General features: G+C 39.0%; 1 protein-coding gene across 1 annotated transcript; it reads left to right on the top strand.

Annotated features, from left to right (window-relative positions):
* Positions 1-9,210: 9,210 nt before the first annotated feature.
* Positions 9,211-20,203, top strand: figla (folliculogenesis specific bHLH transcription factor). Its single transcript, XM_028032932.1, has 6 exons — positions 9,211-9,741; positions 12,779-12,925; positions 13,009-13,098; positions 15,308-15,457; positions 19,047-19,109; positions 20,038-20,203. Exons 1-5 carry the CDS (start codon positions 9,556-9,558, stop codon positions 19,059-19,061), a joined length of 588 nt encoding a protein of 195 aa, XP_027888733.1. The 5' UTR covers positions 9,211-9,555; the 3' UTR covers positions 19,062-19,109; positions 20,038-20,203.
* The last annotated feature ends 1,009 nt before the right edge of the window (positions 20,204-21,212 follow it).

The following is a 21,212-nucleotide window of genomic DNA, read 5'->3' as shown; positions in this document are numbered from 1 at the left end:
GGCTGCTCTAAGTTACAGCCTTGCCAGGAGAATGTTTATCTCTGATCGTTTACCTTGCATCAGCTTGTCCAAATAGGAATGTTGATCTACTTAAACGCACATGGCATTAGCTTAACTATATTAAACAATCAAAAATAGCCATATTTCCTTAACACTGTACATAAAGCTTACACCCAGTCAGTTCATTATTGTCCTTCTAAACAGGATTTTGCTCCAGTTGAAGTGATCGGTCTAAAAAGACCTGCTCCACTTGTACAATAGCCTTCATCTAATTCTAGAGCCTTCATTATGGTTGAATACATAAGCAGTCCTTCATAGATTCCATCTACGCAAAGACTTGAGCAATGAATAAATCAATGTTTCAAAATCCATTAAATCGTTTGAATCTATAAGCTCAGTAACCATCAGAGCAGTTTATGGCAGTGGCTTTGAAGACTATGAGCTCATGAAGCAAGAGGAATGTGGCTGTACGAATGTGTAAAACAATCCCGCTGTTTTTCACCTAGGGTGATTAAATTGACATACTCTATTAAAATGGTATTGAAATGCTTTCTCGCGTCTCAACAAATAAATGCTCTGCTGATATTTATAGTTTACTTGTCTTATCCGCCATTCAAAGCACTTTCACATCACAAATCACATTCAGAATGTGCACGGATAGATAAATAATAAATCCCTGTTTTAGCTTCAGCGTCCTTTCCAGGAATTCTTTGAAACTGTTGTGTGTAAAAACGTTCACCTACTTCACATTACAGAAGTACGCAGTAAAGTTAATTTCTTTCACTGGCGAAACGTATAAGAGAGAGAATTTAATTAGGAGATAGAGAGCAAATTAAATGGCACATATTATCAAATGCAAAGGAAAAGTACATTTAAATAAAAAAATTCTTTTATCTGCTTTTTAAAATGGATCCAGACTCTCAAAGTCAAAGTTCAAAAGTGTGGAAAGAGTAATCCTTGGAGCTTTATACCTAGGCAAGGGACCTGGAGTAGATTTTGGTTTGAGGACCTGTGAGCTCGAGGTGGAGCATGAGGCTTTAATAATTTAGAGATATACAAAGGAGCTTGACCATGCATGCCATATCTGCCTGCCTGAGGTGTGTGTGCGTGCGTGTGTAGGTGTGTGTTGTCCTCTCTCTTGCAGAAAAAGCTGACTGACTCCACTTGCTGCTTAACTGAGCTCATCAAAAGCTGCTATAAGGAAGTGGCAGAGAACCCAGATGATTTTCAGTCTTCTGTCCATGCTATAGTGTTAAACTGGCTCCTGTTGTGATTCTCTTTATCACATATAGTTACTGACATCTCGAGCCTCCTTTCTGATCCCAGAGTGTTTTGCTTCGGAAGCATTTGTTTTGCTTCATCCTTGGTTAGGTTTCCATGACTGGTACTTAACTCTTCTTTTACATCCTGGATTCTCTTGATCTCCACACTTCTGCCTCCTCCTAACTTCTACCAGGACAAAGTCAGCCTACACCTCACAAAAAAATCCGTGAGGGATCCGAGTCCCTGCTCGAAATTCCGTGAAAGAGTTGTACGGAGCCTTGTGCCAGAAGCCCATTAAAATGCTGTCTACATTGTTTTAAACTGTGATTGTGAGCGTGAGTGGGAATAATAATAGCAATAGGTATTTTGTTCCATATAACACAGTAGGAGTGTAACAGGTAAACATTTTATGGATGCAAACTCGACTAAAAACCCACCTGTTTGGAATTGTATTTGAAACGTAATCAATTACAAATTTATTGATGGAACCTGATTTAATGTCGTGTTTTGATTGTTGATTCTATCCTGCATTGTGTTTCTGTGTTTGACATGATGCAAAGCACTTTGAAATGCCTTGCTGCTGAAATGTGCTATACAAATAAAATTTGATTGATTGATTGATTGATTGATTGATTCAAAGTCCTAGCCTGGTAATAACCAGCATCTGGTTCTACGCTTTGCTTCGTACAGAAGGTCTGAACTCTCGGCTATTGAGAAATAACTACTTCGTCTACGCATGGACCCTGTTGAGGTTTGTAAATTTTACTCAATCACTAATGTTAGCCCATGATGTATTTAATGCGCCAGTTTGTACTGTAAACAAGCGTTCTCCACTGCGCAGAGAGAAATGCTGAGCTGAGCGAGGCCACTGTTAATGTTACTCAATATTTGGAAGTGTGACCATGGACTGAACGAATCAGTTCACTTCCTACGCTGTCTACAATCCTAAACGGTGCAGAAAATCAACATTATCAATCACCACTTCTCCTTCTGTTCGCTGAAATTCAACCAGAGGAATCCAAGTCAATGGGAGAAAGCCCAGACTGAGCTGTAAAGCAAAACTTGAATTGCGTAGGAAGGTAATGACCAAAATCCAAGTAAGAACCAGTTATTTATCTTTTCCTTTTTTAAGCAATCAATTAATCCACTCCTCTTCCTATCAGTCCTCTGGAGAACCTCCTGCCAACAGTATAGTAGCAAATATTCTTAATAAAAAACCATCCAAGCCACTTAGACAGTGTTGTATAAAGTACTGAAATCTCAGAGTCAAGTAAAAGTACAAGTACCTCTCCAAAATATGACTTTGGTAAAAGTCGAAGTCACTGACTGAAATGTTACTTGAGTTAAAGTCTTAAAGTATCTGAAACTTCTTGTACTTAAGTATGGAAATTACTGTAAAAATGGATGTACTCAAGTAATGTAATGAAAAGTACAAGTAAAAAGTAAAACAAAGCAAATGCAGTTTGAATGACATTTTTTATATTTTGGTAAACTTGTCAAATACACTTAAAATAATGTACACAACCAAGTGCAGGCAAAATTAAACCTGCTAATAGATATACCTGCAGGCATCATTTAGTTAAGAAAATTAGGTGCTTTACCTATAGCACAAGGTTAACTTAACCTGCTTTACAACTGAACCAGCTTCTTAGTAAACCCTCCAGGACAGAAAATACAAAGTTTTTGTAAGCCTCAAGTTTTCCCTTCAAGTAAGGTCAGTGCTGAAAATGAGAAAAATAAATAGTACAGAAAATGCGGCCAACATGAAGAAAAAGAGCTGTTACGATTACTCTACTTCACAAATCAGTGAATCAGTCAATGCTACAGTCAGTAGGTGGTGCACACAACTGGTCATTATGCAAAAGAAAAAAAGAATTGGGAGGGAAATGCAGCTTATTGGTATCTGAAGAGGGAGACCTTTTTGGTAAACCTGGTTTTGAACTTGCATGCCTTTCCTATATTCGTTAAATTTAGTCTAAATTGCTATCGCTATGGCTTCTGTCCCCCTTGAACAGAGGAGTCTAGGTAGCCTGCTACAGTCAACATTAGGCCTAAGCTAAATACACCACGTATGGAACTGAAACGATGCCAAACAAAGTTCATTTATGGTCAAGATTTCACAATACAGTAGTGCCTAGTGACCAAGCTATAGTTACTGAAACAGGAGGATTATAACCATTTCATAAGACGTTACCTCGATGTGTTTCTTCAAGTTGGACGGAGAGTTTTTGTAAGATAGAATTTCCACATCTTCGGGCAGGAATAACATAAACTGCGGTACGACGAATCTTTAACACCCACGAAAGAGTGTATTGTGTTTAAATAAGGCCATGGGCTCTCATCACCAGCTGGTGGTTCCCCTGGAGCCGTGTCCGACGTAGTTGCAGTCGTTGTGGTCTCCGTCTCCTCCTCCATGTGGCTGCTGCTGATTGCAAGACTTGCTTTGTGTTTAATGGGAGAAGCGAAACAGGTGTATCCTATTGGTGGTGATGAACAAGCCCAGGCAAGCAGGCTACGGACTTTGTTCGGTAGCCTGCTTGCTACTTGCTAATCAGTAGGTGGGGTCAAAACACTTGCGTTTCTCTCTCTCGCTTTTTTGTAACGAGTAACTAAACCACACATTGAAAATGTATCGGAGTAAAAGTACGCAATTAAGTTCGGAAATATAGTGAAGTAAAAGTGAAAGTCATCAAAAATTTTCATACTCCAGGAAAGTATGAAGTACTCCAAAATATACTTAAGTAAAGTAGTGAAGTATTTTTACTTCGTTACTATACAACACTGCATTTAGATGACTTGTTACTTACTAAACTGTTGATGGTTAGTAACAAAAAATGTTTCTGCGCCTTAGAATAAACAAAAGGCATGTTGTATTTATTGAGGTTCTTCTCTGACATTAAAATCCATCTTATCTATAAAAAAACAAGTTCATTCTGACAAAGGAAAAAGAAAAACAAAAATCTGTACGAGGGGAAATATTTTTAACGTGTCATGGGGAAGAGGCTGGACACAAACTCTCAACTTCTGAATAACTCTTTCTGCCTAGTTCTGTGGGATTTCAAGCAAAAAATGTTTAATCCTTCGAGCTTTGAAGGACCTTGATTTATTCACCTCATTGAAAAGGTTTGAAGGCAAACACATTTCTGTTCCTGGTGAAGCATTGGTTCACACACTGCATGCAAACATGGAACTCTGCCAAAGCAGATGGTAAGAAGTTACAGTTACACATAACTGTGTAAATTAGGCTGCAAAAGCCCTGTTTTGTTATGGATTATCAAGGAGACCCTGCTGCTGGACTGCTAAACCAGTGACTGGATCTTTTGATTCAACTGCTTAATCAAAAGATCAACTGCTTCTTTGCAGAAAAGCTGCAGAATTAAAGAAAAAGATATATTTTGTTAGGCAGCCTGAGATTCATGCATGCAGATCAGTCCTCTTTTTGTTAAAAAAACAAACAACTAAAGGGTTAATTTAAAACATGAGAACATCTATGAAAAATATACAGACAAAACCATAAACCAAATCCTGTCATGACAAAGACTGGGTGGTTTACGCCAGATTGGATCCAAAATATAACTCATTATTCTCATTTCGTTCAAGTCACCGACAAGACATGGGCGGCCACTTCGATTTTTTGAAAAAATTCAGAGGTAGGTCCAGACTCAGAGGCAGGTCCAGACTCAGAGGCAGGTCCAGACTCAGAGGTAGGTCCCGACTCAGGGGCAGGTCCCGACTCAGAGGTAAGTCCCGACTCAGATCCCGGTCCCGACTCAGGGGCAGGTCCCGACTCAGATACGGGTCCTGACTCAGAGGACGGTCTTGACTTGGAGGATGGGTGAGGCTCAACGTTTGGTCCACTCTAAGAGGGTTCTTGCCTTGGAACGTCTCCGCAGCAGACAGCATGTTGAATCCACTTCCATGTCACCATCCCAGATTGTTGCCCCACTTCTGGTTCCACGTGTCCCAAACTCTGTCTGTTACATTACAGCTCAGTATTCTCTCTAATTTTTCTTGTTCTTTCTTACCCCATTATTGGTTTCAGCTGTCCCTTGTTCCTCTAAAGTTTCCCTTGTGTATTTAAGATCACCTGTGTGTTTTGTTAGGTGCTGGATCCTATGTTTCCACTCTTGATCTGTACTCTGTTGAGCTTCAGTCTGTCTCAGTAGTACAGACTACTGTACCACTGAGACAGTAGTCTGACCGGGATCTTCCAAGTTTAATGATTCAATGTCTTCCAAAACTAGATCACCAATGTTCACATATGAGTAGTCTTCATTTGTTTCCTAATACTCAAAGTCTACTGATTCTGTATATTCCAAAGCAGTGTCATGGATGTAGACATGTGTAGGGTCTTCATTAGTGTTGAAGACCAGACAATCACTTTCAGGATTGTCTGGTTTATGATTTTTCAAAACAGAACTATGAGGACGCACCTGTATGAAGATTCCACCTTCACACTTGCCTCTTAATGGAAGACTTAACTTTGTAGGAATTCCAAGAAATGTACTCTGTACTTTGTACAGGCGATTCTCCCAGACAGTCCCGACTCGGAGGCCGGTCCCGACTCGGCCCCGACTCAGAGGCAGGTTCTGAGTCAGAGGCCAGTCCCGAGTCAGAGGCCGGTCCTGACTCGGAGGCAGGTCCCGACTCAGAGGACGGTCCCGACTCGGAGGCAGGTCCCGACTCAGAGGACGGCCCCGACTCGGAGGCAGGTCCCGACTCGGAGGCAGGCCCCAAGTCAGAGGACGGTCCCGACTCGGAGGACGGTCCCGACTCGGAGGACGGTCCCGACTCGGAGGCAGGCCCCGACTCGGAGGCCGGTCCCGACTCGGAGGCCGGTCCCGACTCAGAGGCCGGTCTCGACTCGGAGGCAGGCCCCGAGTCAGAGGCCGGTCCCGACTCAGAGGCAGGCCCCGAGTCAGAGGCTGGGCGAGGCTCAACATTTGGTCTACTTTTAGAGGGTTCTTGAGTCTGAACAACATCTGAATCCTCTCCAAAGGAGAGGATTCAGATGTTGAAAGAGGATTCATCCCTCAAAAATCGTTTAGGATCCATGCCTGCCTGAGTATAATCCTCACTCAGGCAATTGTCATCTGAATACAAGCCCTCATTAGGAAAAAAAAAGTCTTTCTGATATTTCTTTTTGTAGATGTAAAAATTTTCCTTTTAGGAATAGGATTCTCCAGGTGGCGTTTGAATTGTTTCACAATAACTGAATGTCCATCTGGGTAATCAAGAAGTGCAATTAGGTTCAATCCAGAAGCAAAGTGGAATGCATCTCTAGCAATGCTTTGGAAAATCCTTTCACTGAGTTCTTCTGATACCTCTGAAAGAACATCCACATTTACTTCTCCTGTTTTTCTCAACAGTAAAAGCAAAACTTTCCGGTGTTGTTCGCCAAAGGTTTCTCTGACAAGATGCAGAGTTGGCCCGTCTGCCACTTTTTCAATGACTTGCCAAAGAAGTTCACTAAGAAAATTTCTCTTTCTGTAATCAGGGGTTGTTTGACCAGGATGGACTTTGTTTGAGCAAGTCTTCTTTACCGTTTTCCAAAAAGAGACCTTAGGTCTCACATAAACGTCACTCTGGGAGCTTTCGTCAGTCATCTTTACTGAGCTGTCCAAAATGTCCAAATGAATTTTGTGTTGACTGACCGGAGAATTAACTGATCGATTGGTCATGTCATGGACTTTATGACATCACAGAGGCATCCTTAGAAGGGCCTCATGACACAGACATCATTTGAAGTCATGCTGATGACATCATTGTCAGCAGCATGGCAACTGTTGCTAGGGGTAATAAGCATGCGCTATGAAAAAAAAGAATCTGGGCACTAAATACATTTTTCCCACAAGTCTGAACTGGAAGTGACCTGCGCAGCTTCGCCGGAACAGGTTGGGCCAGGGAGCCATTGGTCCCTCCACATTACCCCCCTACCCATATTTAATAATAGTGTGAATGAATGCTGTAGGCATTCATTCACACTCCGTAAATTTCGCCGCGCTTCCTCTCCTGTATACTTTGCGCTATTTTCACCATTCAACGTTTATACTATTCAGCTTGCTCTCCTAATGCCGGCTATATCTCTTGGTATTCATGACCTTCATACTTTTTAGAATATTCAGCTTTTTATGAATTTTTCACCCAATGGGAGAAAACCGCTCCATCATCCTGTGGCAGAATTGAGAATTACAATATAAAATGTTCCTTGTGTTTCACAGTGGATGTTTCAGATCCTGCTTAATAATGGCGATCAATCATCCAGCTTCAGTGCTGTCATGGAGGACACAAGGCAGCGGCCATTTTGAAGTTGGGCAGTTAAACAGCTATTATGCTGTTTATCACCTGGGAATAATTTGAACTTTTGACAATGTTTTTTTCGTGCTGTGTGTGGCATGTTTTTTGTAGTCACCATGCTAAACGATGCCTCCAAACAAATGTTGATACTCAGGAACCTTAAAAGGTTTGGATTTCATTCACTCACTGTCAGGGGCTCAACTACATACTTTCTGAGGTGAATGCGAACATGTCATTAGGGCCCCCATGTAACCCTTCTTGCTCTTCACAGCGCCAGTATAGTCTTGGTTGGTTGTTGTCACCTAGTGCGATATAAAATGAAATTCTCACAAGGTGACTGACTGCATGCAAGTGGTCCAACAGCTCCACCAGCGCTCCTCAGAATTCTTTATTTTTATTTTTTTAGATGTGATCGTATAGTTTAACAATTCGTCAAAAACAAAACAAAACATTCTTATTCCATAAATCAAACAGTAAAATAACAGACAACTGCTACAGCAGTTACCAGTTAACATTTAACAGTTACATTCACAAAACAATTTTTTTCCTCTAAATATATATATACATTCATAAATTTACACTTTGAACCCACCTAGTGTGAAATAAAATGAAATTCTCACAATGTGATTGACTGCATGCAAGTGGTCCAACAGCTGAAAAACAAAAGCCACAGTCAGCGTCGAGCGGTCAGCCACAAACACCAAGTGGCGCAGCTCCCATTCATAGAGTCATATTTTTCCAGCCCAACCACAAGAAAACTTTATAAATTATATTTGTAATTGTTAAATGATCTTACAGTATTTCGTTAATTGTTGAACTAGAAAAATATGACGCTAAGTAAAAACAATAGCGAAGAGCTGCCTCTCTCCACCAGCAGCTCCTCAGGATTCTGGCGGGGGAAGCCGAGAGAGCGCCTGAAGGACCCGTTGCATGCAGTCACTCATCACACCACCAGGTGGCTCCAAACACATGGATACAACAATCTCATTACAAACACATACACACTATTATTATTATTATTATTTTGGGCAAAATTCACATACACATTCATACACACTTTTCTCTCTGTTACACCCACCCCTCACCCCATCTACATAAACTTGTACAACTCATCTTTAATTAAAGTATCGATAATAATAAATGTACATATATGTGAATAAATTGCTGCCTACAGGGCAATTTAAAACAGAATGAAACAAAAAACAGGGCAATATTTCATCATTTAATATATAAGTGAGCCAAAGAGCCACTTCTGTTAGCCTGTGTCTAGAACCGCCTATGGGCGCCAGGTCTGAGGCATTTTGTTAGCATGTTTTCTATCATTCTCATAGGTTGATAGGACACCCATGAATAAAGTGGTGAAATAATATTGACCACAAAACACTGTATTTATAAAAGATATCAACGTTTTTCCTACACAATCGTAACAAACGTTTGTAATGTTGAAAAACTAAATATACAATTTAAATGTAAAAAAATAAATAAATAACGGGCCTCAGCGCGTTCTGAAAGGGCCGCTGCCCAAGCGGCCTGTATGGGAGGGGAGAGCGGCTGGCAGGAGGGGAGGGGGCGCCTAATCAGTGCTGTTCTTCTATTATTGATCATTTCATACACAAACATTTTATGCCCAACAGTACATAAAATGCTGAATAGAAAAAAAAAATCCCCACATCGTTTTGCGCCCCCTCTAGTGCAGCGCCCCTGTGCGTTGCATACACTGCATAGCCACTTTTTGCTCCACTGATTAGTGGCGTTGTTGTTAAGCGCGTCTTAAAATGGCAGAGGTGAGAACTCATTCACATTGAGGGTGTCATTCGGGTAAGATCCGCTACAGTTGGTCGCGAGCCTACTTAACGCAACGGGAAGTCCAGGTGTGTTCGCGAGCTCTCCCGGATGTCAAACTCGGGGCGTACTCGCGTGCGCCGACCGAAATAACGGGAAAAGAGGAGTTTTGTGTTTAGTTTAGTTTTTCTGAAGTGAACGAGAGCTGCTACAATGAAGGTTCCAGAACCAGAACTAATGAGTGACATTCTGAAGCGGCTCACCGGGGAGTCCGCCCTGCCGCTCTACCGCAGCATCGAGAAGTTCAAGCGGAGCAGAGACGGGCTGTACTATGTGGCCGAGGACTTCAGCGAAACCGTAAAGAAGAGAGAGTTGGTCAATGCCAAGGAGCGACTCAGGGTGGGTCCTGCTAAACTATACTGTGTGACTCTCTTTAGGCGAATTTCTTAAGTTGAATTAAAAAAATTAACAGAAGTATGATTATAACAAGTGTATTTCTTTCATAGACATCCAGCGACAATATTCAGGTCACTTTGTCAGAAAGCTTCAGTTAAAAACTATTTTTACTAAAGTCATGAACATATCGTGGCCTATCCTCCACAACTATGGGGAAGACTGCTGACTTTTTATTACTGGAATATTTTATGGAAAGAAGTAGTGGAAATAAATGCACACAAGATCGTGTAGCAGAGGCTATTAAAACATTTTTGGACTTGGAGCTTCAAATTTGTTGAGCTGTATCTCTGACTATTAGCATACGCATCACAGAGAATCGTGAGTTGAGAATAATTTTATTTAAAATTGTTTTAATAACCCAAATGATGCTCACAATTGCGTATAGGGTTCTCTCAAAAGTTTATCGATTATCGATTAATCTAAAAATGTTTTGTTCGAAGTCTGAAACGAACAATTTAGTTTAATCCAATGTAAGTCTAGTGGGAATTAAAATATTTTCACCAAAGTAACAAAAAAATGTAATATTGAAATATATTTTTTAAAGCATCGTATGGAACGCAACCCTGTAACAAAAATACTTGAAATGTGAACAGATTTACAGTCTGACATGAAATCTCAACCAAAGATATGTCAAAGAAAATAAAGTCCAACACATTTAACAAATTAAATGAAACCATGTTGCATTCATAATTCTTCATACACTTTTTTTGGAACAATACTTAAACAGGTCTTAATGATAAGACAGATAAGTGCAGATGTAGCTTTTCATAACTAAACTACAAGACAAGACAATAACTTTTCAAACACACAAACCCACTTAAACATTGGAGTGGAGGAATGTCAGCATTTCTACATGCTCTGCTGTCAGACGTGTTGGGAGTATTTTTGTAGCAATGATCCCTGCCGCTGAAAAGAGGCTCTCAGATGGAGTTGATGCTTCAGGGATTGATGGATGGATGATTTGGCAGGTTGAGTGATTGTGGCGAACCTGGCTTCATGTTTTTTCCACCACTGGAACCGGCTCTCATCTGCAGCAATAGCTATCATTGTTCATTAGAATACATGAGTCTCTTATTCCTCACCATGCCACTGTCCACATCATCGTCTTCTTCGTTGCTCTTGTGCTCCTGAGTCTGAAACTAACAATGCGTCTGGCACAGACCTTTTCTTTTGTAAAACTTGAGTCATTTTGGTCAACGACGAGCTGACCTGTCCACATCTTTCTCTTTCTGATTTGGAGTGCAGCAGCCTGACCTTTGACTTGTACTTTCAGGATGTCTTCTGATAAAAGAAGTTTTGGCTTGTGGCTGTAAGGGCAACAGTAATGATATTTGGTCTCATTCTGCATCTTGAAACAAACACCTGTGCTACAGATGTTTAAAAACAGTTGACAATGTAAGGAAGGTTTTCCCACAGACTTCTAGAGACCTTTAGTCCCAGTTGAGGTAAAGCAGAGGATGTGATATAAGCCTCTAACCTCAGAGAGATGCCGGCTTTCTTAGAGGGATTGACAACTTGCTCCAAAAGAGTCGACTGGTCAACCTTTAGATCCAGGTAGTTGTTTTCCTCGTGGTGTGACTTCTTCTCTGCAACGTTTTCAACTCAGCCAGCAATCTTTTCTGCTGTGTTGCTCCTCCAGCAACCTTGTAGTTAAATTGTATGAAATGAGCTCAAAATCAATTAACAAAGTGACAGGTTGCTCCCCAGTTTAGATGCAACTACTTGTCCAGGCGCCTGTGGTGAGTGATTTTTAATACAACATTGTTGAGATTTTTTTTCACCCTGTCAAGAGTTGCCTCATATTTCTAATCCATTGAATCTGTAAAGTAGTGTCTAGAGGGAAGTGTGTATCTGTAACCCTTCTCGATTTTCACAACGCCAGTATAGCCTTGGTTGGTTGTTGTCAACAGTTAACATTTGTATTCACAAAACAATTTTTTTCCTCTAAATATATATACATTCATAAATTTACACTTTAAACCCACCTAGTATGATATAAAATGAAATTCTCACAATGTGATTTGACTGCATGCAAGTGGTCCAACAGCTGAAAAACAAAAGACACGGTCAGCGTGGTGACCGAGCGGTCAGCCACAAACACCAACTGGCGCAGCACAAGAATAACATTTGAACACTTTAAACTGAATCTTTTACTTGTCAATACACAGACAAGACATATGAACTATATATAAAAATGTCTATCCGTTTTTTTTTTTACTTGACCCAGTAATTTCCACCTGTCATTATGTCTCAGAACTTTACATAAACTCAAAATTATACCAGGTCCTAATAACTTCTCAGAAGTGATCATGAGTCTTGAAGCACTGCAACATCTGTAAATTTTGCTTTGCACAAGTGAATAGAATTATGGCAAATTATAAAATATCAGGCATAATTTTACAATTCTGCACATGAATCACAGCTGGTTTAGAGATGAATAAATCTGACCAACTGTAATCTTTTGGAATGATCTCTCCAAAACTGTATCTTAGTCAACCCTTAATGTGTTTATGTGTAAATTGGTACACATTTTAATTAAATGTATATTGTCTGCGATGTACTGGCGCCCTGTCCAGGGTGACCCTGCCTCTCGCCTGTTGACAGCTGGAGATCGGCACCAGCAACCCTTCCAAGCCCAATGGGTGTAAGGGTGTAAGAAAATGGACAGATGGGTGAATATTCTATTGTCATTCCACAGTTTAAAAGTTCATTTTACATTCATAATGAATGCATGTAAACCTCTGAAAAGCATATTATTGGAACGTGTTTTTGAGACTTAAAAAAAAAGAAGTTAACATCAAACTTAAAGCAGTTAAATTTGATCAGTTACTTCTGCCCTATTTAAAACGACATGCTCTGTAGCTATTTTTAAGTTATGAAACTGAAAAATGTTGCTGCTTCTCACCCCGCAGAAATATTCAGTGTTGCTATTGTTCTTGCCATGCTACCTTTTTGTCATGTCTCCTTTGTGTCCATGCAGATCAGGAACCTGAACGCCATGTTCTCCCGTTTGAAACGCATGGTTCCCCTAATGCGGCCTGACCGCAAGCCGAGCAAAGTGGACACGCTCAAAGCTGCCACCGAATACATCCGGCTGCTGCTTGCCGTTTTGCGCGATACTGAAAATGTGGGCATTTGATTCACGGATTTAATATAACACACATCTGTTCTCTCCAAGGACAGTACTGTGATTGGTTTTCTTCTTCCTAGAATGATGGCATGGGGACCGATTTCCTAAAGAATGCAATCACTTACAGTCAGACTGAAGGCCTGGGCAGTGACTTATGGAGAATGGATGATGTGAGTGTTTTGTTTTTATTTTGCACTCCTACCAGGTAGTTTGAACTCGGCTTGAACTTTAAAACTACAAACCATCTGCAGCTGCTTGTTACTGCAATAATTGCCTTGTTATAGATGGAGAAAAAAAACAATGGAATGATAAACACTTTGTTAAAACACCTTAGCACTCTGCTGCAAATACATGTTTACCCTGATTCTCTACTGTTAAAACCCTAACCTGTGCATCTTTGACGTTTTGAACTATGAAAAGGTAAAACATACTTCAGTTTAAAAAAAAAAAAGTATAATAATATTGAGACAAATTGTTCTGTGTTGCAAAGTTTACATTAAGCTCAGAATAAGTCCCCATGTGGCCAGAAAATGGACATCAGTTTTGTATTCAGACACTCAACTTCTCCACCCACAACCTGTGACTTTGGAGAGAAAGAACTAGCGGTCATTTGGGATTTCTTTAGGAGGTTTTGAGAAGTCTGAGGCTGACATAAAAAATCAAATAAATAATCTCAGGGTATCCAGCATACCTCATTAACGGTGGCTGTGCTTTGCTAGCACTGGTGGATCTGCTAAAACCTCCTGGAGCTGTAAAATAATTGTGAGGGAAGTTGAATTGCAGTTCTTCATGCGATACTTGCCTCTGTTAATCGTTGCATTGCGACCCTCTGGTGTAGCATCACAAAGCTATTCATAGCTGCAGCTGTCACCACTACACGTTGTTCAGGACATCATTGTAAAGCGTTTGATGTAAAGCCAAGCTGAGTGGACATTATCTTTCTAACACAGTTTTTAAATCCCCAGTCAACTCAACTCACACTAATCAGGTTGCTGCTTCATTTACCAGCCAAGGTGACAGGAAGTGACCCTCAGCTTCAATGATGTAATGAGGGACTGATATGATGTAAGGCTTAATTTTATCTGCAGAGAACAGCTTTCTACTAACTATTATGTCTTTTCTTTTTTTTATGTTTTGACATCTACCTCTTCTTTGGTGTCATCAATTGCTCTGTTTAGTAACAGTATTTACTCGTACTGCTGTGTATCCCTTCAAATCTTTAGAGTGGAGCTGTTTCACTTCCTGTCTTGTCACCTGGTTCAAAATGTAGCTGTCATCTGACAAAAACATACACACACACAAACACACACATTTAACTGTAATGATTCATTTTCATTGGCTTTACTTTGCCTTTAATGTTTTATCTTTATTTAGTTTCTTTTGCTATCTTTGATCTTTTCATCTTTGAGCAGCTGTATCAGAATGGGCTTCACTATCTGTTTTTGCTTCCAACACTTTGTGCAGAAAGTACAAGAAAGTCTGTTGTGCTTTCTGCAACTGATTTCGATTTTCCTCTAAATCAGTTGCAAAGCTGAACCAGCGTTGGTGGTGGGCCTGGTTCCTAAATGGGTCTATAAAGGCCGTTTGAAACCTTGTCGTCACTTGAGCTGTTATAGTGCAGGCAGACTGAATGGCTACCTGCAATATACAGGCAGCATTATTTACCTCATCACCTGCTTACATTGCAATTATGTTTACTTTTATTACAATCAAGTTAACACAAATGGATTTGACTTTTGCCCTTTTAAAGTATCAAATATGCACAGTATTAGGAAAAAACAACAGAAGCACTCTGCTTAAAAAACAAACAGATTAGCTGGCAAAGTGTTTTATCATACATTATTTTGTCTGCTCACTGGCAGGACAGTCTAAAGAAAACCAAAAAGGTTATTTCATGTGGACCTAAACCTACAGCCAAAGACCACGTTCTTTCTAAGAAACAAATTATACATATAGTTGACACTTTATTCATCTCTAACTAATTCACTTATACATAAGCTTTCATTTTTTTCTGTGGCATTTTATGTTAGCTGTCCATTTTTTTTATTTGCTTAGGATTTTTCTGTGTGACTGTTGGATGGTTTACGAAATGTTTGTTCTTCAGCTTCTGTAAAATCAACTTGAGCTGCATTTTGTATGAAAAGCTCTCTCTAAAGTCCTATTTTTAATATTGATTGAATTGTCCACACTAAACCGACTGACGATGCATATTAGCAGAAGAATAGGCTAGTCAAAGCCTAGATCCCAATCCCCATCAGATGCTATGCTTGTCTTTAAAGGCATACTTCCAATTTTTCCTAATTGAGAGACATTGCCAACTTTTAAAGCAGAAAGAAGTCCCAACTTTAATGTTTTGTTTTGGGGTCTTCCCTCTAAAAGCTGCTGAACATAGATGATCACCTGGAAGACGGCTTCACTTTGCCTCCAGAACCGGCGCCAGAGGACGGTGAAATGCCCAGGCTGGTGTTGCAACACTGTGTGATGCCTGCATACCAGCTCATCATCCAAGTTGCTCCTGATCAAGCTCCGGTATTTACTCAGTTTTTCAAGTATTATTTTTCCTTATTTATTGTATTCTGAACTGAAAAACCAGAAGATTCTACCCTACACTCTCGAAAGATTGAGTTAATTTCCTATTGCTTGTGAAATGTTTCACATTTAAAAGGGGAAAAAAAGAGAAATGAAAAATATTGATTCCTCTTCAACCTATTAGACCTATACAACTAATTCAAAGCGATAGCCACAAATGTTAAAGCTGAATTATTTCCTGCGTGTTCTAAATGAAAATAAGTTCATATTACTTTTATGCATTCTTTGTGCTGCATTTATCCTCTGGGATAAAGTAACGCATGTTGGCATAATCACACCTGGTCAATTAGCGCCAGGACATGTCATGTCTTCTGAATAATCTTGGATCTCATGATGTCTATTTCTATTAGAATTACCTCTAAAATATGTGCTTTGTTTGCATAAAACATGGGTAGAATCTGAGTTTCAATCTCTATTTCACAGAATCAGTGTTTGTGTCATATACTCTTAGACTATAAATGTCTAGAAATGTGCTAAAGACTCATGTGGCTCACCCTAACAACTGTAATGTGTTGGTTCTTGGTGTTATGGTGCAGTAGTCACTGGAAGCAACACTTTTTCCCCCTGAATCAAAGAAGCTGCTTCCTCTCAGCATCAGAGTTTATTTTCCCCAGATCAACTCGTTTAGGGAATCTGACATGAAAGAGTTAAGAAATCTTCTGTAAAGCATTTTAGTAAAGAAAAAAAACCAATAAATATAAAAATGCTATAAATGCATTACAAAACTGTAAAAGTTTTAAACTTTTTTTTTCTTCCTTTGTTTCCTCCTCTAACGAGTGTTAGCCAGCCTGCGTGTGATCATTTTATTTGGCCAAGTTAAAAAAAATTAAAAATCCCCCCCAAAAAAATCGTGCTTACAAAACATATTTGTCATGCACATTATTGGAGAAAACAAATGTGGTTTTTTACAAAAATAAATAAATTTGTCATTAAAATTTTAGTTAAATTTCAAAATTGAGAGCAACAACAAATTTCAAGAGGTTTAATGCTACTCGTAGTTGTACCAAAAATATCCAGTATGGTTCGACACACGTGCCAAATAGTGTTTTTCCTTTTCTTTTTTTTACCTTTCTCTCTATTTAAAGTCCTTTGTTTTTACCTAATATGCTGTCCAGTCTTCATTCCAGCTAAGAAGGCATATTGAAGAAGTTAGCAGGCAAGTGGAGGACAAAAGTGTCCAGAATGACCTCAGCCTGTCCTCTGCCTCGTCATTCTTTGAGTTTCATCAGTGGTCAGTGGTTAATACTTGGGGGGGAAAAAACTTAAATAAAACTTTAAATGTATTATTTAAAGTTTAACAGACGGGTAACTCTGAGCTTTTAGATGATCAGTAATAAAACAATATCCGCATATTTGTTTTCACATTTTGTTTTTTGAGATCTCTGTGTAAGTAAAACTACATTTATTTTCTTTTAGTCTTATCGCCTTATTCTGAAAGAAAAGACATTTCAGGCAGAAAAGTTTCGAACTTAAGCCACGTTTACACTGCAGTGAAAAGTTTAGCTCACTCTTTTTCCTTGTTAAAGTCAACCAACACAAATCTGTCTTTGTCATTCAAGTTGGTTCCAGGTTTGTGTCCTTAAATCTGACACAAATCACATCCCTTTTTTTTGGTAGCTTTATTGAAATAAAGCTGCCGTTTCATCTCACCATCAAGTTACACAAGTTGGTTAGTTTTGTGCTGCAGGTCAATGTCCACCATATGTAATGGACATAGCAGACATGGCATACCCAGGTAATAGTCATAGTTTTATTGGCTCAGAGTGTACAACAACCCACACATGTTGGATCTGTGTTTACATATTTACTTTTGTAAACACAATGCACCGCCTGTTTAATGGCGACTGCATTTAAGTTAATACGTCAACAAATGCACACGTTACTACTTGACCCAAAGAGATAAGTTTGATTTAGTGATGTTCAAGTCTCCAAGTACAGATCTTGAATATGTCTGGTAAGAATTGTTCTCTTAAAGCCGCAGTATGTAATTTAAAAAAAATATGTTTTAGCCATGTTTGTTAAAATTGCCACTACGCTATGATAGTATAATGTAAGACAGATAATCTGCGAAAAGATCAAACTCCTCCCTGTGTTCCTGCAGAAATGTCCTGTTCTCCAGTCAAAAATAACCAGTCAGAGCCAGGAGAAGGGTCTTAGCTCTGTCAATCAGACTTGTGGTAGCGCTGCTAAATGTGCTTATGGAAGAGAAACGACTTACCGTTTCAGGAAAACCGTTTATTTACTGTCATATGTGGCCTTACCATTCATCTGTTGTGGGGAACTCGTAGGAGAGCAGAGAGCAAAGGGGAGGGTGTGAGCAGCACGTACACAAGCAGGATTGACAGTGCCAAGACCCTCCTGGCTGTGATTGGTTGTGTTTGACAGTTGTGTATTTCTGCCAATGGCAGTAGGAGCTCTAGGGGAGGCAGATCACGACATGGTGACGGTTTTAACAAATATGTAAAACATGTATTTTTTAAAATAAAAGTTACATACATTTATGCATTAAACTCGTCAAACACAGCAATCCTAAACTTACATCTAAGCTTCCATCTGTACATGTCTCTGCTGTTTCTCAATTGGAATATAAGGTTGGTTTTTCCTTTCCGTCGACACCTAATTTTCACCCTTAAAAGGCTGCATTTTTCTTGTTCAGCAGGTCTAACTGTGGCTTGTTATTCAGGAAGCATATCACATTATCTGACAGACGAATCTTGAAGAAAAAATAGATACGTTTGACAAAGGGATCCTGTGGGCATTTGTTTCTTTAGTTTTCCTCCAATAACAGTTACACCACTGGAGTTGGTCAAACTACAAAAGCAATTCAAGAATGTTTGTGAAACTAATTTTTCAGTTTGTAACAAAGGTTTCTGAAAACAAATTGAATAAATTTCTAATTTAGTATTAATCAAAAATAATCTAAACACAACCATGTGAATCTAAACACAACCATGTGAATGTAATCCCCCCCACCCCAAAAAACAGTGCAGTCTTCCAAACAAAGACTTGCAGCCTTCGTTTCCAATTCTCCAGAGATAAGTTCTGAAACAACAGGCAATCACAAATGTTTGATTCCAAAAGTGATCTGGCAGAAACGTCCTACAATTATGTCTGGCAATCAGCACAAAGCATTTGATTGTCAGACATCTGGAAAACAGTCGCACTATCTTCACAAGTGCCTCATCATCTGATTAGATAATTTAAGGTGAAGAGGTTTGAATCAAACCATGATTTATTATTTTTTTTATATACTTTTTCCCCCACAGAGGTCACACTTGTACCATTGTTATGTTAACAGAATTGATCTTTCACTCAGACTTTTAGGTTTTAATGCAAGTTTGTGTTTTTCACCAGAGATGACAAAATGGCGCATCGACTTAAGAGTCTTGATCCGGATGAGGATATCTGAAAAAATTTGTTTCAGCTTCAAATATTAGTTATTGAAAGTGATTATTTTGTGTTCTTTTTGTGTAATCTTCTAAGAAATGTGCCAACTTTATCTTTTTATTCTGTCTGCTTTATTTAACAGATGTTTCAGCCTTGATGGGCTCTTTGATCGGATTGGTTGAACCAGTGTTAAAACATCTGCCAGGTTGGAAATATCTATTTCATATAAATATATATATATATATATGTTATTATCCTACAAGTCTCATTTGTATATAGATTTGAACTTGATCAATAGTGACTGAGTTTATAAAAACATTTTGAAATTGCAAAATATGTGAAAGCCCACACTTTCAAGCAGTTTTTTTTAAAACTGGGATTATTAAGTTGTTTAATTTTTACAGCAAAATCAGAGCACCTTATAAAAAATGAGAATTATTATAAGGTGCTCTTATAAAAATAGTGATTTAAACAAAACTTTTTGGAGATTTTTGCCATTTGTTTAAACATTAAGAAAAAAAGCTCTTTACTCTAGATCTAGCACACACTGTGTTACCGTTATATGTGGTCAAACAGTTATTGGATAAACAAACTTCTTCCTCTTTTCTTTTCCCTAGAAATCTGCATATTCTTTCCTAAAATATTAATACCAAAGTTGAGCTATTGTTCTACTGAATTTAAATGCATTCCTCTGCTGCCCTCTTGTGGCGGTGAACTTTAACTGCTGCCACAAACTAGCGTGAGTGGAATCGCAAATGACGTCCCATTCTTTAATTATTTCTGATGAGCCTTGTCTGATTAGAACTAATATTCTAATTTATTAGTTCTCATATCGCTGTGTATATAACACTTAAATTTAATCACCTTTAATCAAATGAGACAAGTGTTAGTTCTCATTTGCAATGTTTGTTTTTATTGAGGAAAGCATTAAAAATATATATTTTATGATGTATGACTCAGTGTTGGCCGGTCTTTTAAAATCCCTTTAAAATGTGGACATTTGTGATTGCTGCGTTAAACACTTTGCCGTTTTTAACAAAGCTTTCCTGAATCTCAGGAAAATAAACATATTCTAAGGTAGTCACTGTAACTAAGCTGATTGGACAGAAAACTAATATCTCTGTTGTTTTCAGGAGCTGCTTTGAAGAAATCATTGAGAAGAAATCTTTTTTTTCCCCTTTGGTTTTATTTAATACTTTTGTTCAAATCTAAATTTCTTTGTAAATGTAGCTGTTTTGTTTTCCATTTGAGCCCACTGGATGTAGAACGTTTACGTTGTAGTAAAGCTCAAGAAATATGTTGGTTGGACATCAGTGTTTTACTTCATGGATGAGCCATTGGTTTCATTGATCTAAACTGGATCAGTAAAGATGAGAACAAAAAGTTGCAATATTGACGTTTTATTAAAATTACCACGGGAATTGTAAAATTATCAAAACGTAAATTACTGCATTATATAGCACTTGGATGGTCATTTCAGTGGAAGAATATATTTACATGTCGTCACTTAAAGCTGTGGAGTAGTTGACCTCTGATACTCAGTTCATGAGTTCAGCTCAGTTCCTTGCACTTTGACCTGAACACGCTGTTTTTATTTATTCTTTTAATGACAAACTTAGAATGCGTGCCACTAACATTTAACCATGCTCCAGCTTGGGATGAATGACAGACACACCCTGTATTTTTCTGGGACAAACTCAGGACATTTCGTGTGTTAAAGAGCTGCAACAACATTTTCCTTGAAGACGAGCTCAGCATGGCTGCTCAGTGTGCGAAGGCAGCAGAGAAAAGCCTTTTCTATCAAGCTCATCCTGTTTCCAGTTACAATCTTTAAGGTCTCTCTCCACGTGATAAGTTAAATTGAATGGACAGGGTTTGGAAAGCCAGGAACCTGTCTATGTAAACAGAAACCAAGCATTAAATCAAATGATCTCTCCAGACTTATAAGGCAGAATTGCCTTAAGGCACAAATCTAGGAAAGGGGAACTTCCTGGAGATCGCCTCCCATCTGCGAAGGGAGAGAAAGGTCTTTGTGAGCGAGATGGGCGCAAACCTGAACTCTGTGGGGAGAAGATCCTTCCAGAAGAACCAACATCTGTGCAGCAACTCGCCAATCAGACCTCTAGAGGGACCAATCAAAGCCACTCCTTAGATACAGGCACATAGTAACCTGGCTAGCTTGGCAGAACACACCTTAAAGGGGCAGCATTGTTTTCTAGTCACATTGTGCCATAAAATGGCACTATCAATTAACTCTGTTACCTTCAGCTGTTGATAATATGTCAAATATGAAATATGACACAGAAAT

This window comes from Xiphophorus couchianus, chromosome 12, assembly GCF_001444195.1.
Source record: "Xiphophorus couchianus chromosome 12, X_couchianus-1.0, whole genome shotgun sequence".
Lineage (NCBI taxonomy): Eukaryota > Metazoa > Chordata > Actinopteri > Cyprinodontiformes > Poeciliidae > Xiphophorus > Xiphophorus couchianus.
This window is presented reverse-complemented; position numbering and strand designations above follow the sequence as displayed.

Excerpts from the sequence above, each read along its gene's own strand:
- figla (XM_028032932.1), top strand. The coding sequence starts at position 9,556 with ATGAAGGTTCCAGAACCAGAACTAATGAGTGACATTCTGAAGCGGCTC. Across the intron at positions 9,742-12,778 it reads ATGCCAAGGAGCGACTCAGG|ATCAGGAACCTGAACGCCAT; the intron begins GTGGGTCCTGCT and ends GTGTCCATGCAG. Across the intron at positions 13,099-15,307 it reads ACTTATGGAGAATGGATGAT|CTGCTGAACATAGATGATCA; the intron begins GTGAGTGTTTTG and ends TCCCTCTAAAAG.